This window comes from Micropterus salmoides, unplaced genomic scaffold, assembly GCF_014851395.1.
Source record: "Micropterus salmoides isolate LMB-PRFRI ecotype aquatic unplaced genomic scaffold, ASM1485139v1 Ms_hic_scaffold_12, whole genome shotgun sequence".
Taxonomy (NCBI): domain Eukaryota; kingdom Metazoa; phylum Chordata; class Actinopteri; order Centrarchiformes; family Centrarchidae; genus Micropterus; species Micropterus salmoides.
The window spans coordinates 23,930,367-23,956,085 of NW_024040263.1; the positions used below are offsets into that span (position 1 = coordinate 23,930,367).

The 25,719-nt window shown below is 39.9% G+C and overlaps 1 protein-coding gene and 1 long non-coding RNA gene across 2 annotated transcripts; both read right to left on the reverse strand.

The window, feature by feature from the left end:
* Positions 1–3,913: 3,913 nt before the first annotated feature.
* On the reverse strand, positions 3,914–4,548 carry LOC119899525. The gene is made up of 2 exons (XR_005443868.1): positions 4,382–4,548; positions 3,914–4,266 (listed from the first exon to the last, which is right to left on the reverse strand). It is a non-coding gene; the product is annotated as an uncharacterized LOC119899525 (long non-coding RNA).
* A 7,284-nt stretch (positions 4,549–11,832) lies between these two features.
* gprc5bb (G protein-coupled receptor, class C, group 5, member Bb) lies at positions 11,833–20,107 on the reverse strand. The gene is made up of 4 exons (XM_038714097.1): positions 19,355–20,107; positions 17,580–18,690; positions 13,931–14,043; positions 11,833–13,847 (listed from the first exon to the last, which is right to left on the reverse strand). Exons 2-4 carry the CDS (start codon positions 18,688–18,690, stop codon positions 13,803–13,805), a joined length of 1,269 nt encoding a protein of 422 aa, XP_038570025.1. The 5' UTR covers positions 19,355–20,107; the 3' UTR covers positions 11,833–13,802.
* Positions 20,108–25,719: the final 5,612 nt, after the last annotated feature.

Below are 25,719 nucleotides of genomic sequence, written 5' to 3' on the forward strand. Positions count from 1 at the left end.
GTAGGCCTACCTCTTTTATCTCCATATCTAAGTCCAAGTCCTGCCAGGGTTTTTATTGATATTTTATTTTGTGAAATTTTTCAAGTGTGTGCAGTTCAGACATGATAGTTTGTAAAACACTTATTAATTAGCACAGCAGGAATTGTTCACCTGTGGATGTCCTTCAGGTAATACTTACTACATTGGCAGACTGTCAGACTACAGCCTCAGGGTCAAGTTACAAATATGATCCAGTATTTTCTATGAGCACCACATCACTGACTTATTATCCATATTGACTAAACAAGTACACCATTTTCACACAAAATTGACACACCTCCAGCCTCTCTGCCCAGGCCTACTATACATATACACTTTTTAAAAACATTTTCTAAAAATGTTGCTTGCAATACAAAATGTATTTTTTATACACACACACACACATATATATATTGTATTATACAATAACTGAAAATGCTTTAAGAAAGGTTTATTTGCACAATAAGAAAACATGCAAAGTAATGTAAACATGTGCATTGTCCAAAAAAAGTAACTTAAGCTAAAAGAACAAGCTGCTGATTGCTGCATTATATTTTTATACTGTATATTGAACGGTCACCTGCCAGCTGAATTTTGTGTTTTGTTTTAATATAAATAAAGAAATTTCCACCATAAATTGATGCAGAATATTTCTCCAGAAGTCAGAAGTGTTAAGTGTTTAATGCTCAAAAATGTCTGGGGAAGGACCACCAGACTCCCCACTCATACAGTATCTCAGCATTGAATATTTCTTCAAAATGGGGTTAAATCATTAAAAGGTGTATCTTCACACTCCTAATCTGAGCCCTTATGTCCCCACTACTTTTCAACACAAAGTGACATATATATATATATATATATATATATATATCTATATATGTATATTTTACAGCGAATAAAGTATGCTGCATACGTCTTTTCCATTTCAGCATCAATGAATCTGTGATCGACCGTGTGGTCTCTTGAAGAAAGTTGTTGACGCGCATTTATCTGAATTATTTACACCCTGCTTGACATAGTCGCACCTTCTGAACCTGGTTTTGCCTTTGTGAAACTGATAAAGCCAGGATGCACTGATCACACAGGTGAAGCCTAGCATTATCTCTTATCCTGGATTTCTAAATTCTGCTTTTGTGAAACAGCCCTTAGGTGTGTGGATGTGAGAAAGCTACTACTTTTTAAGTAGTATTAATATTGAGTAAACCTTAATTTAAATATAATACATTTTTCAAAAACCTTTAACTTCCGCATACTAAATTACATTGATTCACTGATGCTTCTTAAAATTAAATTCCACTAATTCTTTATTCAATAAATTTAATTGTGCACAACTTGTACTCTAAGGGAAATCTACTAAAAAAATGTACTGTGCTAGACTCAAATACTAATTTCAACTCTAATACAAAATTACTACTAGTAAACTTAAAATTTTACAAAATGTCCATTTTCAGATAGTAGTCCTCAAAAATACAAATATAACTCCATTATTACAATTCAAGTTCTCTTTATTAGTATCATCTTCTCACATTTCTACATTTAACAGACACAAAATAAGGCACATCTTGCATAAAGCTCAATAGACAAGTAATTGCCTGCTTGATCGGATAATTAAACAGCAACAATTTCGATCAACAATTTGTTTTCATTCATTTTTGCAATAATATTGAACAATCTGTATTTTCAGGTTACGTCCTGTTAAGTGATAACTTGAATCTCTTGAGCTACATAAAGTTTCCTTTTACTACTTACTGTGTTTTGTGGAAAAAGCGACAACAGCACTTTCACTTAAATAATATAAAAGGGAGCTTTAAATGTGGAGTTTTATGGAATCATAAGCAAATAAAAACAGCTAACAAAGGTTGTTTAAAATAAGGAGTCCACGCTATGCAAATTTTTAAGTCAGGTAGACGAGATAATGGAACGATATCTTAGTTTCTTCAGGTTTCACCTGGTCAAATTTAAGACTTTTTAAGACCTTTTTAAGACCATTATGAATAAGATTTAAAACCTATATCACGACTTAAAAAAAAGAAATGCACAAAGGAAATGCAGTCACAAAATTTGTAAATCAGTGTATTCAAATTAGGGTTGAGCAATGTCAACAATGAAACACCGGGATGGACGATGACATTGATAAGCTATGTAATTAACAAGGTGGCATGCAGTGGACCTGCTGACGTGAAAATCCAGAAGAAAAAAAGAGTTCTGTGTCTTTTTGGCGACTTTATAAAACTTAACCTACTGCTGATGGATAAACTCAGGGGGAGCAGACAGGAGACAATACTAAACTACACCCCACAAGCTAAACTTGCTAAATAGTTTTACTGGAGTTGAATTATAACCATTAGATCTGGGAAAATCCATTTGGTTAGTTTGATGCTCTCCACAATGATTTTACATCATTGCGCAGCACCAAGCTGCATTAACATAAATATTAGGCAACATGAGAACCACCTCCCTTCTGTATTACTACAAGCATTTAAATTCAAAATCGGATTCAAAATCCAAAAGAATAATCTCCTCATTAGCTTAAAAGGACTAACGTTAGTTTGCATCCCTAATTTGCTTTAACGTTACTAACCTCAGCTCCTCCGTGGTCAACACGGTCCTCTTTTGAATTTAACTGTCAAGATGTTCAGTAGAGGACAGAGCTGTAACAACTTAATGCTGATCTTATCCTCCCCTAACTTTCACTGTGACTTTCTGCCCCTCCCTCCCTCACATTCGCTCGTCATTTGAAGAACGAGGAGAGGGAGGCAGCCATGTGTTGAGTGTAGCTCACTGATAATCAGTAACGATCATGTGAAATTTTAATAGCGGTGCTCATTCATTAAGCAGCGACAGTAGGCTTCAAATGCGTTGCTAGAGACTGGTTTTAAGCCCTAAGATCTGTTTTTCCATCCAAGAAGCGATAACCTTACACTTCCCCATAGCTGAAGAAATTATTTAAGACCTAGAACACAAACTTCAGCGAATTTAAGACTTTTTAAGGCCTTAAAATTTTGATTTTGAAACCTGGAGGTTCCTGCTTGGTGAAGACACTATGCTGCTTCCTGGTTTCACAAATCACATTTTCCGTTGTAGTTTTGAAACGGACCAATCAAAGGTTTTTATATTACATCAAGCCATAAATTGTAACAGTTCTACCAATAATAAACCAGTAATTCTAAAATAATAATATTGATAGCAATAACAACAAATCCATCCAGCTGCAACTACTAAAAGACAAGTCAAATAATAAACACAGTCACTCAAACAATGGGTGAGAAATAGAAGCTAACTATAACCTTAAACATGACAATAGAAGAGATTTGGAGGCCAGTGCAGTAGGGCTGGACCCAAATATTCGACTTCATTGGGTTGGTATTCAGTTTTCAATTTTGGGATGTGGAGATACGCACAAACACCTACAGTTCTGTCCCGCACAATGCTACACACACTCCAGCTTGCACCGCACTTTTCAGTTTATTTCTTGCTGTATCATACAGCGACAGATGCATACAGGCTGCTGTCTGTCCAACTTTCAGCCATATGTTTTACAAAACTGCACAGCTCGCGTTTTGAACTTTTTCACCCACAATTCTGCGGTAACAACTGCAGGCCTATATTACATCTCTCTTGGTTTGTGTCCCTGCAACTGTCAGTAGACCATATGGCGACTGATCATGGTCCATCTATGGTCTCTTGGACGGATAGAAAACTAAAAAGTTGTGCTCAGCACATAAAATCTGAGCAAAATTGAGGATTTTCTGTTTTGTGTTGTGTGTTCAGGGCAGCCCAAGAATTTAAAAATAAGCTTGTAAATTGCTTTTAAAGTGTTCATGTAACACCCCCAAACTAGTTCCCAATTGACCAACCAGTGTATAAAATAAGCGGGCAACAATTAAACACGCTGTACAAAATATAACCTCCAAATTTATTTGTATAAAATAGACATGCAAAGGGTTAAAACAAGACTGAGGCTAAGATAGTTCAAAAGAGAGTCCAAATAGGGGAAACTGTTAGTTAAACGGAACTGCAGTTCGTCGTGGCTGGGTGTGTTCAACTTCGTCTTCCTGCGTGGGCAAAGCCAAACACAACAGGGACGGGTCTGCTGTTGGTCACAGGCTGGTCGGTTGTAGCCTCACTGCTTGGGCCTCTGGTGACTCTACTAAGTAGCGGTGGCTCTACACTGGCAGCTCCCCAGACCACGACCCAGCCGTGTACCACACTCTTGCAGAGAATCAGCAGCCTCAGCACACCCGCACACTAACAGAAGACCGTGAACATCATCAATTTATAAACCATCCCATACAGACACTACCACCAGCCCACATAACAAGAGTTACCCCCAGGGAAGAAGACAGTCAAAATCACTCTGTACCTGCACACAGGAGACAAACAGAAGACCCTTGAGCCTAGTGTGTGGCTGGTTAAATAGTTTGCAGATGGATGTCATGCCCAAGCACACCTGTCTGCCATTAGTCCATACCCATGCAATTAACCCAAGTGCAAAACCACACCCACCAAATACACACTCACTCTAAGTGCTCACGCCTCACACTACCACTGCACTCAAAATTGGCTGATACAGGTCTACCCTGTTACACCCATGTACCAGAAAACTTTAAAAAAATAAATGCAAAATATAGCCGCGAGCGGCAATGATCGGGATCCAAGCCAGTCGCAAAAAACGCAAAAAATGAGACAGAGAAGAACATACGCAGACGACTTCAGAGATTAAAATGATGAAAGAATTTGGACTAGATAATTGGGGAAATGCATACTGGATTTTTAAAGCATCGCCTTGAGATCAGAGAGCGTCATTATATGTACCTGACTACTGGGTGAAATGTTCAACACACCTGCGACATTTTGTTTTTTTCAAGTTTAAGCTGCAAAAACTCTTTTTAGCAGAGAAAAATGAGAAGAAACTGATAGGGATCCAAATAAAACAGAGACCTTAAACTCGCTATGATCTAAACACCCCCATTTTCAGCATGTCTGACTGGCTCACCTGGGGATTTGAAGTAGGTGACTTACTGACTGAGCTACTGGTTAGAGGCTGTGTCTGCACTTTCTCACAACTTGAGGTAGTGATGTCACAAGTGCCAGACCCCGATAGTTTTGTCAGTTTAAACTTAAAACGCTTACAACTGTCAAGATGTTGGTGAGAAAATTATGAATAAAAATCACGCATCATTCTGTCGGTTTTGGGTGTGTTGTGAATTATTTTGGTGGCATTTGATCCAAAACAGAGTTAAAAAGAAAATGTTGTGCATACTGTATACTTTTTATTTATACAAGTTATTTGTCAGATAATTATTGCCATATGGTTTAAAATTTTTCAGATGCAGATTCAGTTTGAGATCATTTGACATAATTTATATTGTGATCTGTCAACATATAATAAAGTTTGTGAAATAAGAAAATGTCTTGTCTTGCTTACAGACTCATTCACTACTATTAGTAAATGTTTTTCATAAACACTTTGTGATAACATGATATCTTTGTAATACCGCAGGTCCCGTAATAGTACAAAATGACCAAAACCTCAAAAACAAAGCACTTTATTCATGGCCAATGAAATGAAAATTTAATTTGGGTATTTAAAATGCACAAAGTAGCAAAGCCATAACATTTACAGAAACTGTCCAGATCATGTCCCTTCCGGGACACAGTGGTCGTCATGATGTGTCTTCCTGGGGATGCTTAGATTTTGCTGATGCTGCTGGCCGCTGTGTTGTCTTCAGGCCTTTGCTTGACTGAAGCATGACAGACTCCAGTCTGGTGGGTCCAGAAACACCTCAGACATGAGTTTTATCAGATCACTCAGATGATCTGTAAAACACGAAAGAGTCACTGTTACTTTCAAACCAACCTCCTGAGTGAAAGAGGCCCAGGCAAGCCTGAGTGACAGCCAGTGCGCTGCAGCAGCACCAACCGGAGTGCCAGCGTTTCTATTTAAACTCAAACTAAGTATTTCTCGTTTGCTTTCTGGAATTCAGAAGAGGATGTTTTAGTTAAGAAATGGACTACCTGCAACATACGCAAGCAGATCGGTAGATTGTTGCCAGCACATGGTCTGACTCACATTACAGCAAAGTACTAACCTTACAGTGTTGCGACTGCTCCTAAAATGACTCACTAAACAGTGTACTCCCTCTTGTGGTAAAAGTGGGAAATAACGTCTACTTTATGTTACAGAAAAATACACAAAGAAACGAACATTGTTAATAGCAGTATTAACATGAGTTCAACAGCTAAGTATAAAACTGTACTTGAGGAGGAGTGAGGAGTCCTCGGTTGTCTTCTGTCAGCCTGGCAGGAAACGCCTCTGCTGGCTTGTTTGTAGGAAACACTTACAGTTTAACCTTAGTCCAAATTCATCTCAAGTGTGTAGTTATGATAACGGTTTTGCACTGTTCATAGCTGTAACTATTACAGCTATGGTTGATATGACAGACAGACAGACTGTTCCTATAACATTAACTGTGACGGAGCTGCGGTATTGTCACTAATACTAGTATTGCAGTAATGTGAAGTATATCCCTGAATGAGAATGGGTTTGTACAGTACACCCTGCTATTTTGCAAGTTCTCCCACTTAGAAATCATGGAGGGGTCTGAAATTGTCATCGTAGGTGCATGTCCACTGTGAGAGACATAATCTAAAAAAAAAAAAAATCCAGAAATCACAATGTATGATTTTTCAACTATTTATTTGTATGATACAGCTGCAAATAAGTATTTGAACACCTGAGAAAATCAATGTTAATATTTGGTACAGTAGCCTTTGTTTGCAATTACAGAGGTCAAACGTTTCCTGTAGTTTTTCACCAGGTTTGCACACACTGCAGGAGGGATTTTGGCCCTCCTGCAGTCACATTAGCTGCAGAATATGCTAACGCCAAGTTCAACAGGCAAGTGTTCAAAAAAAAGTTTGAAGTCGGTATAGATCCATCCTTGAGCTGTTTGGTTGATAGATTTCATTTGGTTGTGAAGTTACAGCCTAGTGTTGTGTGATGGTAGATGAAAATGCAATGTCAAATGCTGTTCTCATTTTCATTGTCACATGGTTAGAAAATGGCATTTTAATCTTAATTTTGACTTAAAAAGAACATGAGCACATGGACATGTAAATGCAAGAGACTGGGGGCGCTCTTTCACTCATAGCATTTGAATAAAGTCCACTATAGATTGCATTTTCATTAAAATTTTTACCTAAATAACACATACGTATGTGGAAAATAATAATGTTATTGTGGGATTACATTTTCATTTTCAAGTTTGCATGATAATTTAAATTTAGTCCCCTATATGCTTCCATATAAATACACAAAAGTAAAAATTTAAGAAGAAAAAATGGATTGACGTATCAAAATTGTTTTGATAAAGTTTGATCAGCGATGCCGTAGATAATCCCACCAAAGTTTCAGGTCGATTGGCGAAACCGTCTGGGACGAGTTTTCAAAAATAGGTTTTAGAGAAAAGTGATAAAAAGTCATATAATTGACATTTTTAGAGCTGAAGACCACTGGAGCAAAGCTCCAGCTGAATCCAGAGATTAAAATAATGAAAGAAGATTGACTCTAAACAAGTTAATTGAGATAATTGCAAGTTGATTGTTATAGCGCCACCATGAGGTCTATGAGGGCCATTTTTTTTGCCTGAGTAGTGGGTGGAATTTGCAACCTACGTGCCAATTTTGGTGAGTTTTCGTCCAGCAGTTTTTGCTGCCCAAACACTTTCAGCGGAGAAAAAGAAGAAGAAGAAGAAGATTCAGAACAAAACCAATAGCTTCGCTGCTTGGATCCCTAATGAGAAATGACAATTGAAAGTAGATGGCTCTATCCTCCTAGTCATCTCTAGACAATATCATAATAAATTTCACTATTATAGTACAGAGGTCCCAATCTATATTGACTGACCATTATGTGATCAACATTGTTGCTACGCCATAGGTTATCTTAAACTCACCTGAAGGTCATAAATCCTGAGGATCTCTGCAGGGCCTCTGCTCTATTGGCCTTCTGCCTGTACAGGGAAATCAGTTGTGGTGTGTATCTCTCAAGTTTGCAGTAGAATTGGCTGCATAGGTTCAACATTTGTAAAGCGATGAACTCAACAAACACCTGCAAACACATAAATGTATGCAGATTAATGGTTTCCAACTTGGGCCTTGACAGAAAAACATAATGCATCAATTACTTGTTTTAAGCAGGATGGCTGACTATATGGCAAAAAGAATATAATTTTTACCTGTGAAATGGGCATGGACCACTGCACTGACAAGAAAAGAAAATGCAGGGTCATCCTGCAAATTTCTTTAACCTAACTTAGGTTTTGCTGCATCAAAATGAAAGATTATGTGGCTACTGAGAACTGAGTTAGCCAATCAAATATATTTTAAACAAGACTAATTGTATAATATTGCATCATTTAGCATCTATCTGATGCTAAATATCTGAAGCAACATTCCCACACCAACACAGACCCTTGTGTTTTTTTTCTCAACAGTGCCATTTTTGGTCTGAACAGGGTTGAGGCAGAATTTCAGTCAGGTACTAAATAGTTTAAGAACCATAAAGGAGTCATTCAACCATCTATAAGCTTTTATACAGCTTTTAACAGATCCTACTGTGAAAAATGTTTATATTTAATGCTGTAATAGAGCTACAGTTTTCTCAGAAATGTATGAGAATTTTAAATAGCTAAATATACATATTGAACATTGCCCACTCATGTTCAATGTCCCCAACCAGCCAGAAAAGCTCTGCCAGAGGTTTGAGTTGAAGATCTCACAGACAGGGGCCTCCTCCAGACGTTCCCAGTTCACTCGCACTAATTGTTTGGGCTAACCGGGTCTGTCCAGAGTCTTCCCCCACCCCCTGACCCAACTCACCACCAGGTGGTGATTAATTGACAGCTCCGCCCCTTTCTTCACCCGAGTGTCCGAAACATGCGGCCTCAAATCAGATGAAACGATTACAAAATCGATCATCAATCTTCGGCCTAGGGTGCTCTGGTACCACGCACACTTATGAGCATCCTTATGTTCGAACATGGTGTTCGTTATAGACAATCCATGACTAGCACAGAAGTCTAACAACAAACACCCACTCAGGTTCAGATCAGGGGGGCCGTTCCTCCCAATCACGCCTTTCCAGGTTTCTCCATCATTGCCCACATGCGCGTTGAAGTCTCCCAGCAGAACTATGGAGTCCCCTACAGGAGCCCCATACAGAACTCCATTCAGGGTCTCCAAGAAGGCTGAATACTCTGAACTGCTGTTTGGTGCATATGCACAAACAACAGTCAGAGTTTTCCCCCCTAGTACCCGAAGGCGTAGGGAGGCGACCCTCTCGTTCACTGGAGTGAACTCCAATGCAGCGGCGCTCAGCCGGGGGCTTGTGAGTATCCCCACACCTGCCTGGCACCTCACACCCTGAGCAACTCCAGAGAAGAATAGTGTCCATAACCTATCAAGGAGTACGGTTCCAGAACCGAGACTGTGCGTGTAGGTCAGCCCCACCAGATCTAACTGGTAGCGCTCCATCTTCAAGTTCCACGTCCCCAGAGCCAGCCTCTGCTGCCTGGGTCTCGTCCATCGAGGCCCCTGACCTTCACCACCACCCATGTGGCAGCGCACCCGACCCCCGTGGTTCTTCCTATGGATGGTGGGTCCAAAGGATGGAGAGGGGGGTGCCACGTTGCTTTTTCAGGCTATGCCTGGCTGGGATCCGTGGCAAACCCGGCCACCAGGCGCTCGCCGGGGAGCCCTCCCTCTGGGCCTGGCTCCAGACGGGGGCCCCGGGCTTCCTCCGGACAGGGTCTCTTCTCCTCTTCCTCGTTTTTTCATCAGGTGTCTTAATGAACCATTCTCAGTCTGACCCCTCACCTGGAACCACTTTGCCTTGGGAGACCCTACCAGGAGCACTAGGATCCAGACAACACAGCCTCCAGGCTCACCGGGGCACGCAAACCTCTCCACCACGATAAGGTGACGGTTCTCCAGATCTACGTGATCCATTTTTCACGTCAGCAGGTGTACCGCATGCCAGCTTTTTAATTACGTAGCTTATCAATTTCATCGGTACTATACCAGTGTTTCATTGTTGACATCGTCTGATGCCAATTTTGAAGACATCACTCAAACCTAATTTGAATACATTGATTTACTCTGCAAGTAATTTTGTGACTGCATTTCCTTTGTGTGTTTCTTTTTTTAGGTCGTGATATAGGTTTTAGATTTCATTCATAATGGTCTTAAAAAGGTCTTAAAAAGTCTTAAATATGACCAGGTGAAACCTAAAGAAACCATGATATTGTTCCATTATCTCGTCTACCTGACTTAAAAATTTGCATAGTGTGGACTTCTTATTTTAAACAATCTTTATTAGCTGTCTTTATTTGCTTATGATTCCATAAAACTCCACATTTAAAGCTCCATTTTATATTATTCAAGTAAAAGTGCTGCTAATGGAATAAAATTATACATAGTCGCTTTTTCCACAAAACACAGTAAAGTAAGTAGTAAAAGGAAATTTTATTTAGCTCAAGAGATTCAAGTTATCACTTAACACAAAAACATCTCATTAAGAATCTGGAAATAGAGAATGTCCAACATTACTGCAAAAAAAAAATCAAAATTGTTGCTGAGCTTTATGCAAGATGTGCCTTATTTTGTGTCTGTTAAATGTAGGAATGACAGATGTTTAAGGTTTTGATACTACTAAAGGGAACTTGAATTGTAATAATGGAGTGGTATTTATATTTGTGAGGACTACTATCTGAAAATGGGCATTTTGTAAATTTCAAGTTGACTATTAGTAATTTTGTTGTGTGAGTATACATTAATATTTGAGTCTAGCACAGTACATTTTTTTGAGTAGATTTCCCTCAGAGTATACATTGTGCACAATTACATTTATTGAGTAAAGAATTGGTGGAATTTAATTTTAATAAGCATCAGTGAATCAATGTAATTTATCATGCAGAAATTAAATGTTTTTTACAAATGTATAATAACTAAGTTAAGGTTTACTCAAAAATTTTATTACCACTACTATAAAAGTTTGAGGTAATCAGTTTGGGTGCCATGACAGAATATATAGCACAGGTTACTGTTAAAACACTCTTACATGCAGTGATGGCTTTTAGAACAGCTGCTGTATTTGCTATTTCTGATGAACAGAGCTCGAGGTGAACTGGCTCACGATTCAACACATCATACAGAGGCGAGACATCGTGCACGTATCCACTTTTCTCATGCAGCCGAACTATCCAGTTATTCTGACAATAATGAAATATGACAAGTGCGAGAAACAGTCTTTACTGTGTTTGATAGGAGCAATACTCAAAGTAAAACATTTTATTGATTAAAAATTCTTTTGTTTTAGTATAGAATGACCCTTTCAGGGTTGAAGGGGCTAAAAATAAATGTATGTGTTTTTCATGTACGCACTCTGGACATCTTTTGGGAATAATCTTTACACAAAATAACACACAGACATAATTTTTTTTGTGTTGCCTGGAAACCTTGTTTGTGTGGTAACTCGGTGCCATTGATGTGCAACTTGCAGCATTTCTGTTTTTGCAGAGTGGTTCTTTTTCTAAATGTGCCATAGTGCTGTCAGAGTGGTGAGGATGTTTTCTTTATTTGCTTGTATTTTCTTAAGTTGCAGTGCACTGGGTTCTCTCCATCCCTGAATATGCCTCTTCTGCCCTGTGTGTTTACAGTAGTAGCTCACTGTATGATGTGACTGACTGCCTACAGTAAAGTGGAACCATTACCACAAGGACAGGAGGCTGAAGACAATGACCAGACAACAAGTATCAGAAAATGTGCACTGATGTATTAGTCACTTTGTGCAAATCACGTTACAGACATTCATGTTACGCTGCCATAAAACAGTGACAGCGCTATCATCATAAGAGCATTTCAAAAGGAAAATACCATTGCTTTTTCACATTTGGATTATTTACACAATTAAAACTCAGTTATATAGGGTTAATACATAAAAATCCTGTGATAATATTTTCAGTGTACAATATCAGAGCACATACCTGTACACAAAAGCAAAGTTGTTTACAACTTAGTTACTTAGTTAAGTCTTATAGCAAGAAGAAATGGTCAAAACATGAAAATGGCGACGTTTGTCTGAATTGTACTTTAACTGGAAATATTTTCCTAGATTAAATTCAGTTTTGCCCACGAGATGGAAAGTGCAGCCAAATATGAAGGGATTTATTTGTCTTTTTGCCTCAAGTTCAATTTTCAAATTGCATTTGAGCAGCAGTTGCCAACTATGCCAATATAAACAGTATACCTGTGTTTGAATCTGTTCCTGTTAAATTCACAGTGATGGATGATTGAATACTTCCTCTATAGTCGATGGAATCTGAAATTTAAAGGGATCCTGAATGCCAGGATATGTGTTACCATATATCACAAACAAAGAGTATATAATGCTCAAAAGCCTTCTTGAATCCAAAGTAACCTTGGGGAAAATATGAGTGCACACTATGAAACTTGTTGACAAAACAGTCCAACCTCAAGGTCCATTTAGTTCCAGAGCTTTAAGTCGTATCACATGGTCTTCCTCCACAGATAGGGTTTGCCCAGTTGTCCTCTTTGTTTTCTTTCCAAGGTCAAGAGTGATCTTTGAAACTCAACACTAAAACTGGTATTTCTCTTCAATATGTATATCAAAATTCTAGAAAACACTTAAAATACAAACATTTTGACAAAATACATTACCTTTAAAATGTGCTTTTACATGCATCTCAAATGACCATACATCTCAAATATCACAATGCCCAGACATGATCAGCGCTGATAAAGTGCAAAATTACAATCTCCAACAGTAAACCCTACGGTATAAACTGCAACATAGGTATTGCAGTATTAAATGGCTTTTAAGGATATGCTTATAAAAAACTACTTTTCCATGAGCTCGTCTTTAGTCATATTTAGCCATCATCAGACGATCCTCCAGAACGCTGCACAAGCTCTGTTAAATGCATGAAATGTATCAGTATACATGGTGAAATGTGCTAAGCTGTCCAATAACACTGATAATGGACTTGCGAAATGGAGAGAAAAACACTATGAGTCCTTTGGGCCAAGAAGCTTTGTGGGCGTATGCAGGTAATTTACATAAACCTCCTGAAGGGTTTTTCTTCTGAGTTATAGCTTGACGCCAAATAGAAAGTGAAGGAAAGTGTAGTTTTTATATTAGCAAACATCACTGATGAACTGGCATCAGTAAGTAACGGCATTCGTTTAGAGGTGCTCAGGCAAAATGTTTACTTCACTACATTCAGGTCTAACAGCAGCTCATTCATTTACTCCTCTTTAATACCACATTAAACACTAGTTTTTTTTTACCATATATATATATATTTATATATATATATACACTATCTTTAGCCCTCCTCAACAGTATATTTACATATTACACTGCAGACTATATGTGCTGATCAAAATAATACACCATAAGTGCCCTCGCTTTGTAATAAAATATCCCAAGCTCTTCTGATTTCATGTCCAGTCTGTTGATAGAAGAGGCAACCCAGAAAACTCCAGCAAAAATATTGGTTAATAGTAATTGGTTCTTAAAATGTAAAATTCATACATGTGTGCAGAAACACAAATACACAAAATCGTATTTAGCTTGCATTAAATCCATTTAGTGTGATATGTGAGATCTTTAATATCTCGTTCTATGACTTAGCAACATAAAATTCTACCATCATACGCCAGTGTTACACCAGTGTGTCCTCTTCAAGTGTTATCCCATATCACCATAACCGTCGTCCAGTGTAGTTAATTGGGGCTGTGGGCATCTAGAAGAGAGAGACATACAAGTAGTGAGCAAGTACGCAAATACTCCTTGTGGTTGGTTATTTCACAAATAAGACAGACTTACTGTTCCACCATTCATGACCAGAGCCATCTCAGTGGGCTGGTAGACGTGGCCTCTGAAGGCGATGCCCGGACGGACACTCCCGTGGCTGCTGTGGTATGTTCCAGTACGGAGAGCTGACAGACCAAGCAAGGTAAAGCACAAACACACACACACACACACACACACACAAATTACAGGTGCCATGCTAACAAGTGATACATCTTCTAGATCATAATGATTCCACGTTCAAGATATGATAGATGACTGTGCTACTGAAATGATACATGCATCAAACTCAAGGTGAAAACATAATTTTCCAACCAGCTGGGTCCCTTAGACGCCCTTCACACACAGTAAACCCAGTTTATCTAATTATTATGGTTGATTAGACCTCTTTCCAGGAGTGACATCTCTTGTTAGCTTTGTTAGGCTGGATGAATTATAATACTTTTACCATGTACCTGCAGGCACTTATCATGCCTGCAGGTACATGGTGGATGAATTATAATACTTTTACCATGTACCTGCAGGCACTTATCATGCCTGCAGGTACATGGAGTTTGTTGAACTCACACTCTCATGGAGTTGTGAAGTGGGAGGAGCTATTTCAGGCAGAAGTAAAAGTCCCATTCATTTTTTGCCATCCAAAAGTAATGTGAATCACAGTTGGAGCATGTCTACAGCATAAAATCTGCCACTGAGTGTGGTTGAAAATAGTAGATGTCTTAGTAGTAATAGAGTCTTTGATAAAATGTTAAAGCTACTGTACAAGCCTGTGGACATAAAAACGTCAAGGTAAAAGTTAACCATGACTCCTAATGTGTCTCTTGGCAAGAAACATCCAGTCACCTAGCCTAGAACTCTGTGAAGTGCGCTGCTAACTGTGAATGGAAAACATCCAGTCACCTAGCCTAGAACTCTGTGAAGTGCGCTGCTAACTGTGAATGGAAAACATCCAGTCACCTAGCCTAGAACTCTGTGAAGTGCGCTGCTAACTGTGAATGGAAAACATCCAGTCACCTAGCCTAGAACTCTGTGAAGTGCGCTGCTAACTGTGAATGGAAAACATCCAGTCACCTAGCCTAGAACTCTGTGAAGTGCGCTGCTAACTGTGAATGGAAAACATCCAGTCACCTAGCCTAGAACTCTGTGAAGTGCGCTGCTAACTGTGAATGGAAAACATCCAGTCACCTAGCCTAGAACTCTGTGAAGTGCGCTGCTAACTGTGAATGGAAAACATCCAGTCACCTAGCCTAGAACTCTGTGAAGTGCGCTGCTAACTGTGAATGGAAGCTCAAGGTTACAGTGTTGAGAAAACTAAAAACACGCTGCAGTTTTAATTACTTCACTTTTATTTTTTGGGTCTCTTTGGTTTTTGAATTTTCTACTGTCCTGATTTGCACATTTGGCTTTTTCTCTGTGGTAACAGAGGCGAAGGCTCAGGGTATTGTAGAATTTACAGTTGTCCGCCACGCGAAACTGATGGGCCAAACATGATTTCTCAGAAAAGAAGTTGAAATAAATACAACAGGAGCCGGAACATAAACCTATTTGTTTGTTATCCAGGACAGACCCATGTCTCTGTGTTAAGCAACATTGATCCAATTGTTGAAAGAAATATTTAAATAGAAAAACAGGATGGGAAAAGCATTTTCGCAACACTTGTCTGTCCCACTTCACAACTTGATTGTTAGTACAGCTCCACCGATATTCAAACTGAACAAAGTCCTAATCCAAAAGAGTAATTGAGTGTGCAGGGATTCATTTAAAGTGAGTCTTATGGCTGTGTCCAAATTCACTCCCTTGTTCTCTCATTCACTGCTCTTTATGATAGACGCTCATTCGTTTACTAAATAGTGAGTAAATTGAGAGTTCAGACACAATCATCGCCATTTTGGGTTATCACTTAAAGCCGTAGCCTCCTTTTTTAAAAGCAGAGCATTGAATTGGGGGATTGTCAGCGAGAAAGCAGCGTAGAAGCCATGCGCACTACTTTTCTTCATTCCATTGTGGGAATATTTTAGGGCACTATATTATGAATACATTTCACGCTGAGAATTTGGACACTCAAATAAAATGACGGACAGTAACTTATTTTAAGGAAAATTCCAGTATTTGTCAACCTTATTAACATAGTTACAGCCATCACTCCAATCCATTATATTAACACTTACCTAACAAGCTATACTGCAGAGATTACAAAGACAGGGGGTTTACTGTCCATCAGGGTCAGTAACAAAAGCCTTAACTCCATTCTTGCAACCACAAAACACTGACTTCCTTACACCATGTTACATGACTTTTCTCTGTGCATGACTCTGCTGTTGTGCAAGTTGGACTCTGTCCCATTTGTTGCAGCATAAATTCCCCTCCTCAGTCAGCCATATATTGGCCAACCAATATCGTCAGTCCCCTGAAGATGCTGTTCATGATTACATTCTGCCACTGCCTCCACTCTTTGTTTATCCTGGTTCATCATAGTTTAGCTCTTCATCTGTGCATTTGGCTTCAGATAAATATGGAGAGCAATCGAAGTGAAATGACTCACACATTTCCCTGTAAGCCTGTTGTATAATCTCGCATTTCGAAAAGGTTAATTTGGATTTTGGATTGTGTACAGTAAGCTAAAAATGAGACACACTTTGCTGTACATAAACCTACATGGCATTCATGGTAGTATGGCAATATGGTAGCCATCAAGCAAGTTGAACAGGACATTGATCTGCAGTGCAGTGGATGAACTTTTAAAAAGCATATCGTGATTGCAGTTGGATAAATAAGAATTAAATAAGCCCACCCAGCAACAAGTCGAAACAATCCAATACAACAGACTGCACAACTACTAGCACTTGAAATATCTCAGCTGTTTGTGAGAATTATTAATCAAACCAAAAATGCACTCTTCATCTATTTAAATAATTCCATACATTTTTTATTTGATTTTATGTCTTTTTATTTGATTAAAGATTAGATTAATTTAGAATTAAATGTATGATTTAATTTACTTTCAATTTATAATAATTTTATTTAACTTTTGATTTAAATTAATGATTAATTTTTTAAAGATCTAATCCAATCTAGTTTGTCTTGTCTTGTTAGTCTTTTCTTGCTCCTATGTATCGCTTGTATGTGTACTGATATTTTATTTCAGAATTCAGAATTCAGAAGAGACACAGAAAGGTCACCTGTCAACCAATCACTGTAGTAAACTAATCCATGAAACATTATGTCATCCTTTTCTCTTTGTGAGGAAACTCTGCTATGAATCTTGTGTGATATTTAGTGACATTGGTTGTCACTATTGAAATCCCTTGTAAATGACATAAATTCAGCCAAACGTTCAGATTCAAAATATAGCTTTGGTTGCAGTATTAAGTCAAAACTGTCAGACTCAGTGAAAGTTAGTTACTTTCATAGTCTTCTCTTTTTTCATTCATCAGCTGAACGCAAAAAAAAATGTAATTCACCATTTTTGGAAAGAAATCAAGGTAACAACCATTGTTGTTGTCTTCCATAAAACACTTAAATGACAAACATATTTTGCTGTCTAGCATGTTGAAAATACGACCTAATGAGTTTTAAAGGCAGCGTTCGACCCAGGTTGATAAAAAAAAATCCGTCTTTGTTATATAAACATGCACACACACACACACACATTACATAAGCCTACTTGCACCGTGCTCCTCCATGGAAAAGGCCTGGTTTTCTGGGAAGGGTCGGTGTGTGTGTGCAGGGAGCTCATCTCCAAAATGTGGAGGAGGGGACGTGTGACTTGTGTCGAAGAAGTCTTGCGTGTTGGATTGTGGAGGTTTCCGGAGACACAGGTGGGCCTCTGGAATAGCATGGAACAGCAGCAGGATCCAGCCCTGAATGACTAGGGCCACAGCCAGCGCAGGCTCATCCAACACCTTTACATCCTTTTTTCCTCCTCCTCCTCCTAACCTTTCCCCTTTCCCCTTTACCCTCAGCGTTTGGCTGCCATAAAGATAAAACCCTAGCCAGGCCACCCATAGCAATGCTGATGCCAGACTGGACAGGAAGATCCAGACGGCGTTACACTTCCATCTCCGTTTTTCACTCTCTCCTTCTCTATCTTCTTCACTCCCACCTGCTCCCTCTGACCCCATCTCTCCCCCACACAGCACCACCCCCAGAGAAAGCCCCATGGCTATGAGGAGCAGACCCAGGGTGTAGCTGCATGTCAGAGCAAAGTCCAAAGGCGGATATTCGCAGGCTGGGTGACGCTCCCTAACTACAGTCAGCAAGACCCATTCAGCAGAGATGATCCCCTGAACCAAGGCCAAGGCCAGACCGAGCGCTGCCAGGGAGCTGCCTGATGGGCTCGTTTTCCCCGCCACCAGCCTCCTGAGCCTCACACCCTGCACAAGCAAGCTGGAGAAGCAGAGGGCAAAAAGGGGCCCCCAGAAGGCCCTGCGGACCACACAGAGCGCCTGGTTCTTCCCAACCAGGAAAGCCAGAGAGATGGAGAAGAGCCCGAGGAGCGTGCCCAGGAGCAGGAGAAGAGGTCCCATTCCGGAGCGCCTGGCGGGGTCGGAAATGGAGCGCAGCTTAACTAGGAGGAGCACAGCGAGGACCAGAGAGCTGACGCCACCGCTGCAGGCCACGGCCTCCAGAACCACACCCCAGACTGACTCCAGGTCACACAGCACTCTGTACGGAGGGTCCACATCCTCACTGCATCCCCGAGGAGGAGGAGACGGGTGGGAAGAGCCATAGCCAATCAGTGACAAGAGGCAGATGATGATAGGGCTGACAGCCATCTTAGAGACACAGGGACAGAAAATATGTAGTGTGAGGACAGATGGAGAACGGGTTAAAGGAGAGAAAGAAAGGGTGAAAGGTACACAGTGATAAACAAGAGGAGTGGTATTGTGGAGAAAGATCCAGAGAGGAGGGATGCAGGAAGGTGAATGTAGTGACAAATTACACATTATTAATTCAGACAGCATCTTCATGATTCACAGTATACAACAGAAACTCAGTGTACATTAAGATCCAATAAGCCTGTTAAATATCAGATTAATATTTTTCTCTCTTTTTCAGTCAAACACACTCACACAGAACAGAACTGCTTTTAGCACTGGGCACTGGTTTCCATGGGAACGGGAAACAGCGTGGGCTGACTACATCGCACACTGGGCTTTGGAGAAGTCGAGTTTCAGTACCAAAAAGGACAGAAAAATGCACGCACACACACACACGCTCACAATGTTTGTACTTTGTGGGGACCCTCACTGACATAACGTATTCTCTACACTTACCCCAGCCCTAAATGAACCTCATTTTCAAAATGTTCCCAGTGTCATGGTCTGAAACTCAAATTGGTTCTCAGAATGACTGATGAATCAGGGCACACACATGTACATACAAAATACCACAGCATTAAAATGATTTCACTCAATTTAGTCATGATTTCAAACTCACCTCAGATCAGTTCTTGAAATTTTGTCTATTTACAGTGAAGAGGCGTCATAATTTTCCAGTCTGCATCCTTCAACTAGTTAAAGTCTTTTTTAATCCCAGTTAACAAAATCCTTGAGGCAGCAGAAACAAAGCAGTTTCCATTTTGTCTTTGAAAACGTCTCTTGCGTCGCTCTCTGCGCTCACAGCTCCCACTATTTTAAAGTACAAAATAGCACACTTTGTGAGACCAATAATGCCCTGCTGCTGCAGTGACACGTCCGGCTGCTCCAACACGGATCCACAATTATGATGCATGCCTGGATACTTCACACACCCACATAGTCAAATATATCTTCTGTCTCTCTTTCACTCTTCTCTCTCACTGTTTCTGCCTCTCTCTCGCTCCCTCTGTCCTCCTCTTTCTGTTCATTCTGTCTGCATGTCTGTGTTTCTCTCTCCCTGCTTCACGCTGAATCTGCGGAGGTGTCAACAGAGATGCAATCCCAGCTTTACTTCTCCTCACCCACACACAGAGAGTATGATTTGCTGATGTACCTGTCTAACCTGGAGGAAAATAGGAAGTCCGTACAGTAAATAAGCATGGTAATTTGCAGCCAATCCAGTATTAGTCACTCGTTTGCACATCTCGATGTTATTTCCTGCCTTCAGGCTCCCACATCTTCCTCATACTGCTTATACAATTCATCCTCACACCCAGAGCTGTGGGAGATGTCGATTCATCTTTCATCACCAAAGCAAGGTCTCTTCAGCACTAAGATGTCAGCTGACAGTGAGTGTTGCAAGGAGTGACGATGGGCTTTGGATGGGTAGGGGCAGATGGTCAGTCTAAACACAGGTGAGCTCTGTGGCCACATGGCCGTCTTAGTAGAGAGTGTTACATAATACCACTGAAGGCATGATTCAGCCAAGTCTCCCTTTAGAGTGGAGTAATCTCCTCCCCTGGTGATGGGTTCTTGTGGGGTTGGAGAATGACACAACATGACGGAAACCATGACAAGGAGCATCCATTGCACTGGCTAATTGAGTCAGTTTGGATCAGTGTGATGGAGATTGGTGCTGACAGACACTAGTGAGCTCAGTGACAGAGATGGTACACAAATAAACTCACAGGCAAACAGATGTAAAGGAGTGCACACCTGCACCCTGCTGTGTCCGTAAAGACAGTCTAATCCAGATCCTCACATGCATGTAAGTAGCAGGAAGATGACTGCTTTCTGTTAGTGATAGCAGAAGAATGGAGTGATTACAGTCAATTACATGTGAACTGATCCAGGTGGGTACTTCAGAGTTTTCCAGGTAAAGTTCATTGTCATTATTTTATTTAACATTTATAAAATGTAAGAATGTATAAGAAAGACAATAGGCATTTTTACACAGCAGACATTTTGACTGCTGGACCATCTTTATTGTCTTTGAAAAAACAATAAAGATGGGGTGGGAATCTCGGCTCTTTCTATCTTTTGTCCACTTTCTGGCCTTGGCTGCAGGAGCAAATGATTGTGACCTGTGTGATGTAGTCTCTTGTTTTTCTTTTTTGTGTTCTGATGGGTCAGGTTGTGCTAGCTTCATGTCTGTGTGGTTAGGGTAATTCAATTCAATTAAATTTCATTTATATAGCGCCAATTCACTACAACAGTTATCTCATAGTGGGTTTTTTTTCATGTAGAGCAGGTCTAGACTGTACTCTTTGTGCTATTATTTACAGAGACCCAACAATTCCCACCATGAGCAAGCACTTGGCGACACATGCCACAGAAAACTTCCTTTTAAGATGCAGAAACCTCAAGTAGAACCATGGCTCAGGGTGGGAAGCCATCTGCCTCGACTGGTTCAGGTTGAGAGAAAGAGAGAGAGAGTACACACACACACATATTACTGTCATTTATTTATTTTATTTTTTTATATATTTTTATTTTTTAACAATTTCAATTCAATTCAATTTTATTTATATAGCGCCAAATCACAACAACAGTTATCTCACAGCGCTTTTCATAAAAGAGCAGGTCTAGACCGTACTCTGATGATATTTACAGAAGCCCAACAGTTCCCACCAAGAGCAAGCACTAGGCGACAGAGGCAAGGAAAAACTTCCTTTTAAGAGGCAGAAACCTCGAGCAGAACCATGGCTCAGGGTGGGCGGCCATCTGCCTCGACCGGTTGGGGGTGAGAGAGAGAGAGAGAGAGAGAGAGAGAGAGAGAGAGAGAGAAAGAGAGAGAGAGAAAAAGAGAGGGATGTAAGGAGAGAGAGAGGGGAGGGAGGCAGCCTACACAATATACACACAGAGGTTAAGACAGTGAAGGTGATATATATATTTTAACACACACAGTTTTATTTATTTATTTTATTTTTGATATATATATATTTTAACACACGCTTACTGTTTTATTTTTTTTTTTAAAACACACACACACTTACTGTTTTATTTTTTATTTTATTAACACACACACACGCTTACTGTCTTATTTATTTATTTTATTTTCAATATTTTTTAAACACACACGCTTACTTTACTTTACTTTACTTACGTTTTGTTTATTTATTTATTTGTAATATATTTAAATTTTTTTCACTCACGCTTACTGTTTTATTTATTCATTTTATTTTAATATTTCTTTTTTTTTAACACAAACACACATACGCTTTGATTACTTTACGCTTTAATTACTTGTTTAATGAAATGTATGGGGTTGATTGTTCTTATGTTGTATGTATGATGCTTTGGCAATGTTGTTGTTACACATTCATGCCAATAAAGCTAATTTGAATTGGGGGGGGGGGGGGGGGAGAGCTGTGGGGTAGGAGGAGCAGCCAACACAATATCCACAAAGAAGTACAGACAGTAAAGGTAATAGTGGTACAAACTGAAAATGAATAACAGATATTAGTAATGTTAATGATAATAATAACAATAATAATAACAATGGGACTAGTAATAACAATTGTAGCAGAGGGTGTCGAGCAGGAACACGGGGGCAGCAGGTGACACAACCACAGATCCAGACTCCACAGCTCCAGAGCCAGAAACACCCAGACAGGAGGAGAGAGAGAGGGACGAGAAAGCACAAGAAAGAGTACATGTAATGCCTTGTTTGCACCTTGCACTATGTGCTGTTTCACATCTTGGCCAGGACATCCTTGTAAAAGAGATTAAAATCTCAATGGATTTCTTTCCTGGTAAAATAAAGGTTAAATAAATAAAAAAAGACTATGGGAAAGGGAATAAGTCAAGTTAGTAACATGGATTAATGGGATGAGGTTGCACACATATGGAGATAAAGAGGATTAGAGCGCCACTCAATACATCATGGGAAGTACCCTAGCAGTCTAGGCCTATAGCAGCATAACTAAAACCCTAGACAAACTTGCTTTTAACTACGCGTTCGCATACACAAGATGGCTGCGACGTGTATCCTGCGTTCATTTGGAGCGCAGGTCGTGCATCTCTCCAGAAATTAACTCTACACGTCTGCGAGATGCAGTTCAGCACATGAACGTGGGGGTAGTATGTCAATCTGACCAGCAGGTCAGCAGCAATCTACTGTTCCACACACCAGCCCAGGTGGTCGCGGTATGCCAACAGTTTGCCAACAGCCATTAAACACAAAAGAAGTCAGTGGCAGATGGTTCAGGTCTCACCTGAGCAAGCCCTAAATATAAGCTTTATAAAAGAGAACCCTATTCTTAAATGTGGAGTCGGTGTCTGCCTCCTGAACCCAAACTGGGATCTGGTTCCACAGGGACCGGGTTCCACAGGAGAGGAGCTTGATAGCTGCACGCTCTGGCTCTCATTTTACTTTTGGAGACTCTAGGAATTCACAAGTAACCCTGCATTCTGGGAGCGCAGTGCTCTGGTGGGGTAGTAAGGCACTATGAGCTCTTTAAGATAAGATGGTGCCTTAACATTAAGAGCTTTGTAGGTGAGTGGAAGGATTTTAAATTCTATTCTGGATTTTACTGGAAGCCAATGCAGAGAAGCTAAGACTGGAGAAATATAATCTATTTTCTTGGTTCCTGTGTCTTAATTGAGCAGAATGATAAAAAGGAATTGCAGTAATCCAGCCTAGAAGAACCAAATGCACTAGTTTTTCCAGCATCATTTTTAGACAGGATGTTCCGGATTTTTGCAATATTACGTAGGTGAAAAAAGGCGGTCCTTGAAATTTGCTTAATATGAGCGTTAAAGGACATGTCCTGATCAAAAATAACTCAGAGAGTCCTCACAGTGATGCTGGAGGAGTATCTATATCTTTAGATAATGCATCACAGAGATGTTTGGGCCCCAGTACAAAAACTTTAGTTTTATCTGAGTTTAACATCAGGAAATTACAGGTCATCCAGGTTTTAACATCCTGAAGGCACATTTAGAGTTAGCTTCTGTAACTGATGTTTCATCTGGCTTGATCGATAGATATAATTGAGTATCATCTGCATAAAAATGAAAGTTTATGGAGTGTTTCCTGATAATATTTAAAGCCAATGAAATATTCCAGTCTCTATAATAGGATCTGATGGTCAAAGGTATCAAAAGCAGCACTAAGATCTAATAAAACCAGTACAGAGGCAAGTCATTTGTCTGATGCAATTAGGAGGTCATTAGTAATTTTCACCAGTGTTGTCTAAATCCTGATCCTCAAATAAACTATTGATATGTAGAGTCATACAACTAAGGGCACAACTTCTTTAAGCAGCCTAGTTGGGATGGGGCTCAATAGAGCTGTGACTCTGCCATCCTGGCTACAGTGCTGAAAAGAAACCTGGGGTTTTCTATTTTCCTCTATTAATGACGAGTAATACGCTGCTGTGGCATTACGGAGGGCTTTCCTATAATTTTTAAGATTATCTTGCCAGAAAAAATGAGAACTTTCAAGTTTGGTGGGACGCAAAGTTTCCGCGATATTCTCCTTAATTCTCAAGTTTCATATATACCATGGAGCTAACCAGGGCTGGACTGGTGGTTCTATGTAAAATCAGACGTTGAGCACCCCCATATTGCCAAAATGGCATGATCTTTGTTTTGCTGCGAAGCTTTGACTGTGAGAATCAGTGGAATCAGGCTCTGCCCATCGTAGCATCGAATCTTCGACTATTGGGGGCCACCAGGCATTCAACTTACGCTGTAAATTTCCAGCTAAATTAAGGCTTATTGTTGACCCTTTTCTCTCTGATCGCCTGCCATTCACCGGTCTTGTGCAGAGTTTTGCGTGCATTCCGTGCTACCAACAACTGTGTGCACGTCGTGGTTCCTCGCAGGTCTTTTTCAAGTAGCCAGCTATTTCAAACGATATAATATTCTTTGTGGGGTTCACCAACGGTGATAAAGTATCCGAAAGTCCCACGAGGTGCGGACAACTCGGCACAACACCAGTGAAGCTGGGGCTCCGGCTCTTCAACAAGTGTTCCTCTTCTGCCACTACACACATACATGCTATACCTACACATGCGCACTGACGACCCAGGGTTAGGTTTACAATTTTGGATTTATTCACGCACTTTAAAAACTTTTATTGAAAGTTTTTTTCTTTTTACATATTTATTTACAGCATTAAACATTGAAATGTATGTTGTAATAGGCTGTATATTAACTTATTGGTTCTATGTAAAATCAGACGTTGAGCACCCCCATATCGCCAAAATGGCATGATCCTTGTTTCGCTGCGAAGCTTTGACTGTGAGATTGACAGTCGAATCAGGCTCCGCCCATCGAAGCATCGAATCTTCGACTATTGGGGGTCAGCCCTAATGTGAGTATTAATATGACTGGGAGCAGTGGATTAATTTAGGCTAACATATTCTCCATCACCCATCCAGGTTTCAGTAAGAAATAAATCAATATTATAATCTGATATTAATTCATTTACTAGTAAACCTTTAGAAGAGAGAGGTCTGTTAAGAGTCCACATTTAATTCTCCTATTCTTTTACATTATTGCACCGGTGGTTTTAATTTTTATTAGGTTAATAGGCACCACTCCTCTTCTGTTTACCTTTGATTAAATAATTTTAATGGTCGGGGGGCAGACACCGTCACTAGGCCTATGAGGTTTTGGTTGGGTAAATGCTGAAATGGAAGCGCTGAGAAGCGTCTAAGACTGCGACTCCACCTCCTTGTCTCATCTCTGGATTGTGATGGTTGGTTTAGGGAAGAAGGAAGAATCCAATTGATTTATGGCACCTTCCATTGTTTATTTAATAAAGGTAATGTTTGTTTTTGCTACTCCTTGAATCCTTTGATTATGTTTTTGTCATGAACCTTTCTTGGGGTCATAACACTAACTCAGGGCATCAATCCTAATCTGTGTAATCCAGTGGTTACTATGGTCACAGTCTAATGGGGCCTTGTTAAGTATGGCCCAGCCCATAATCCC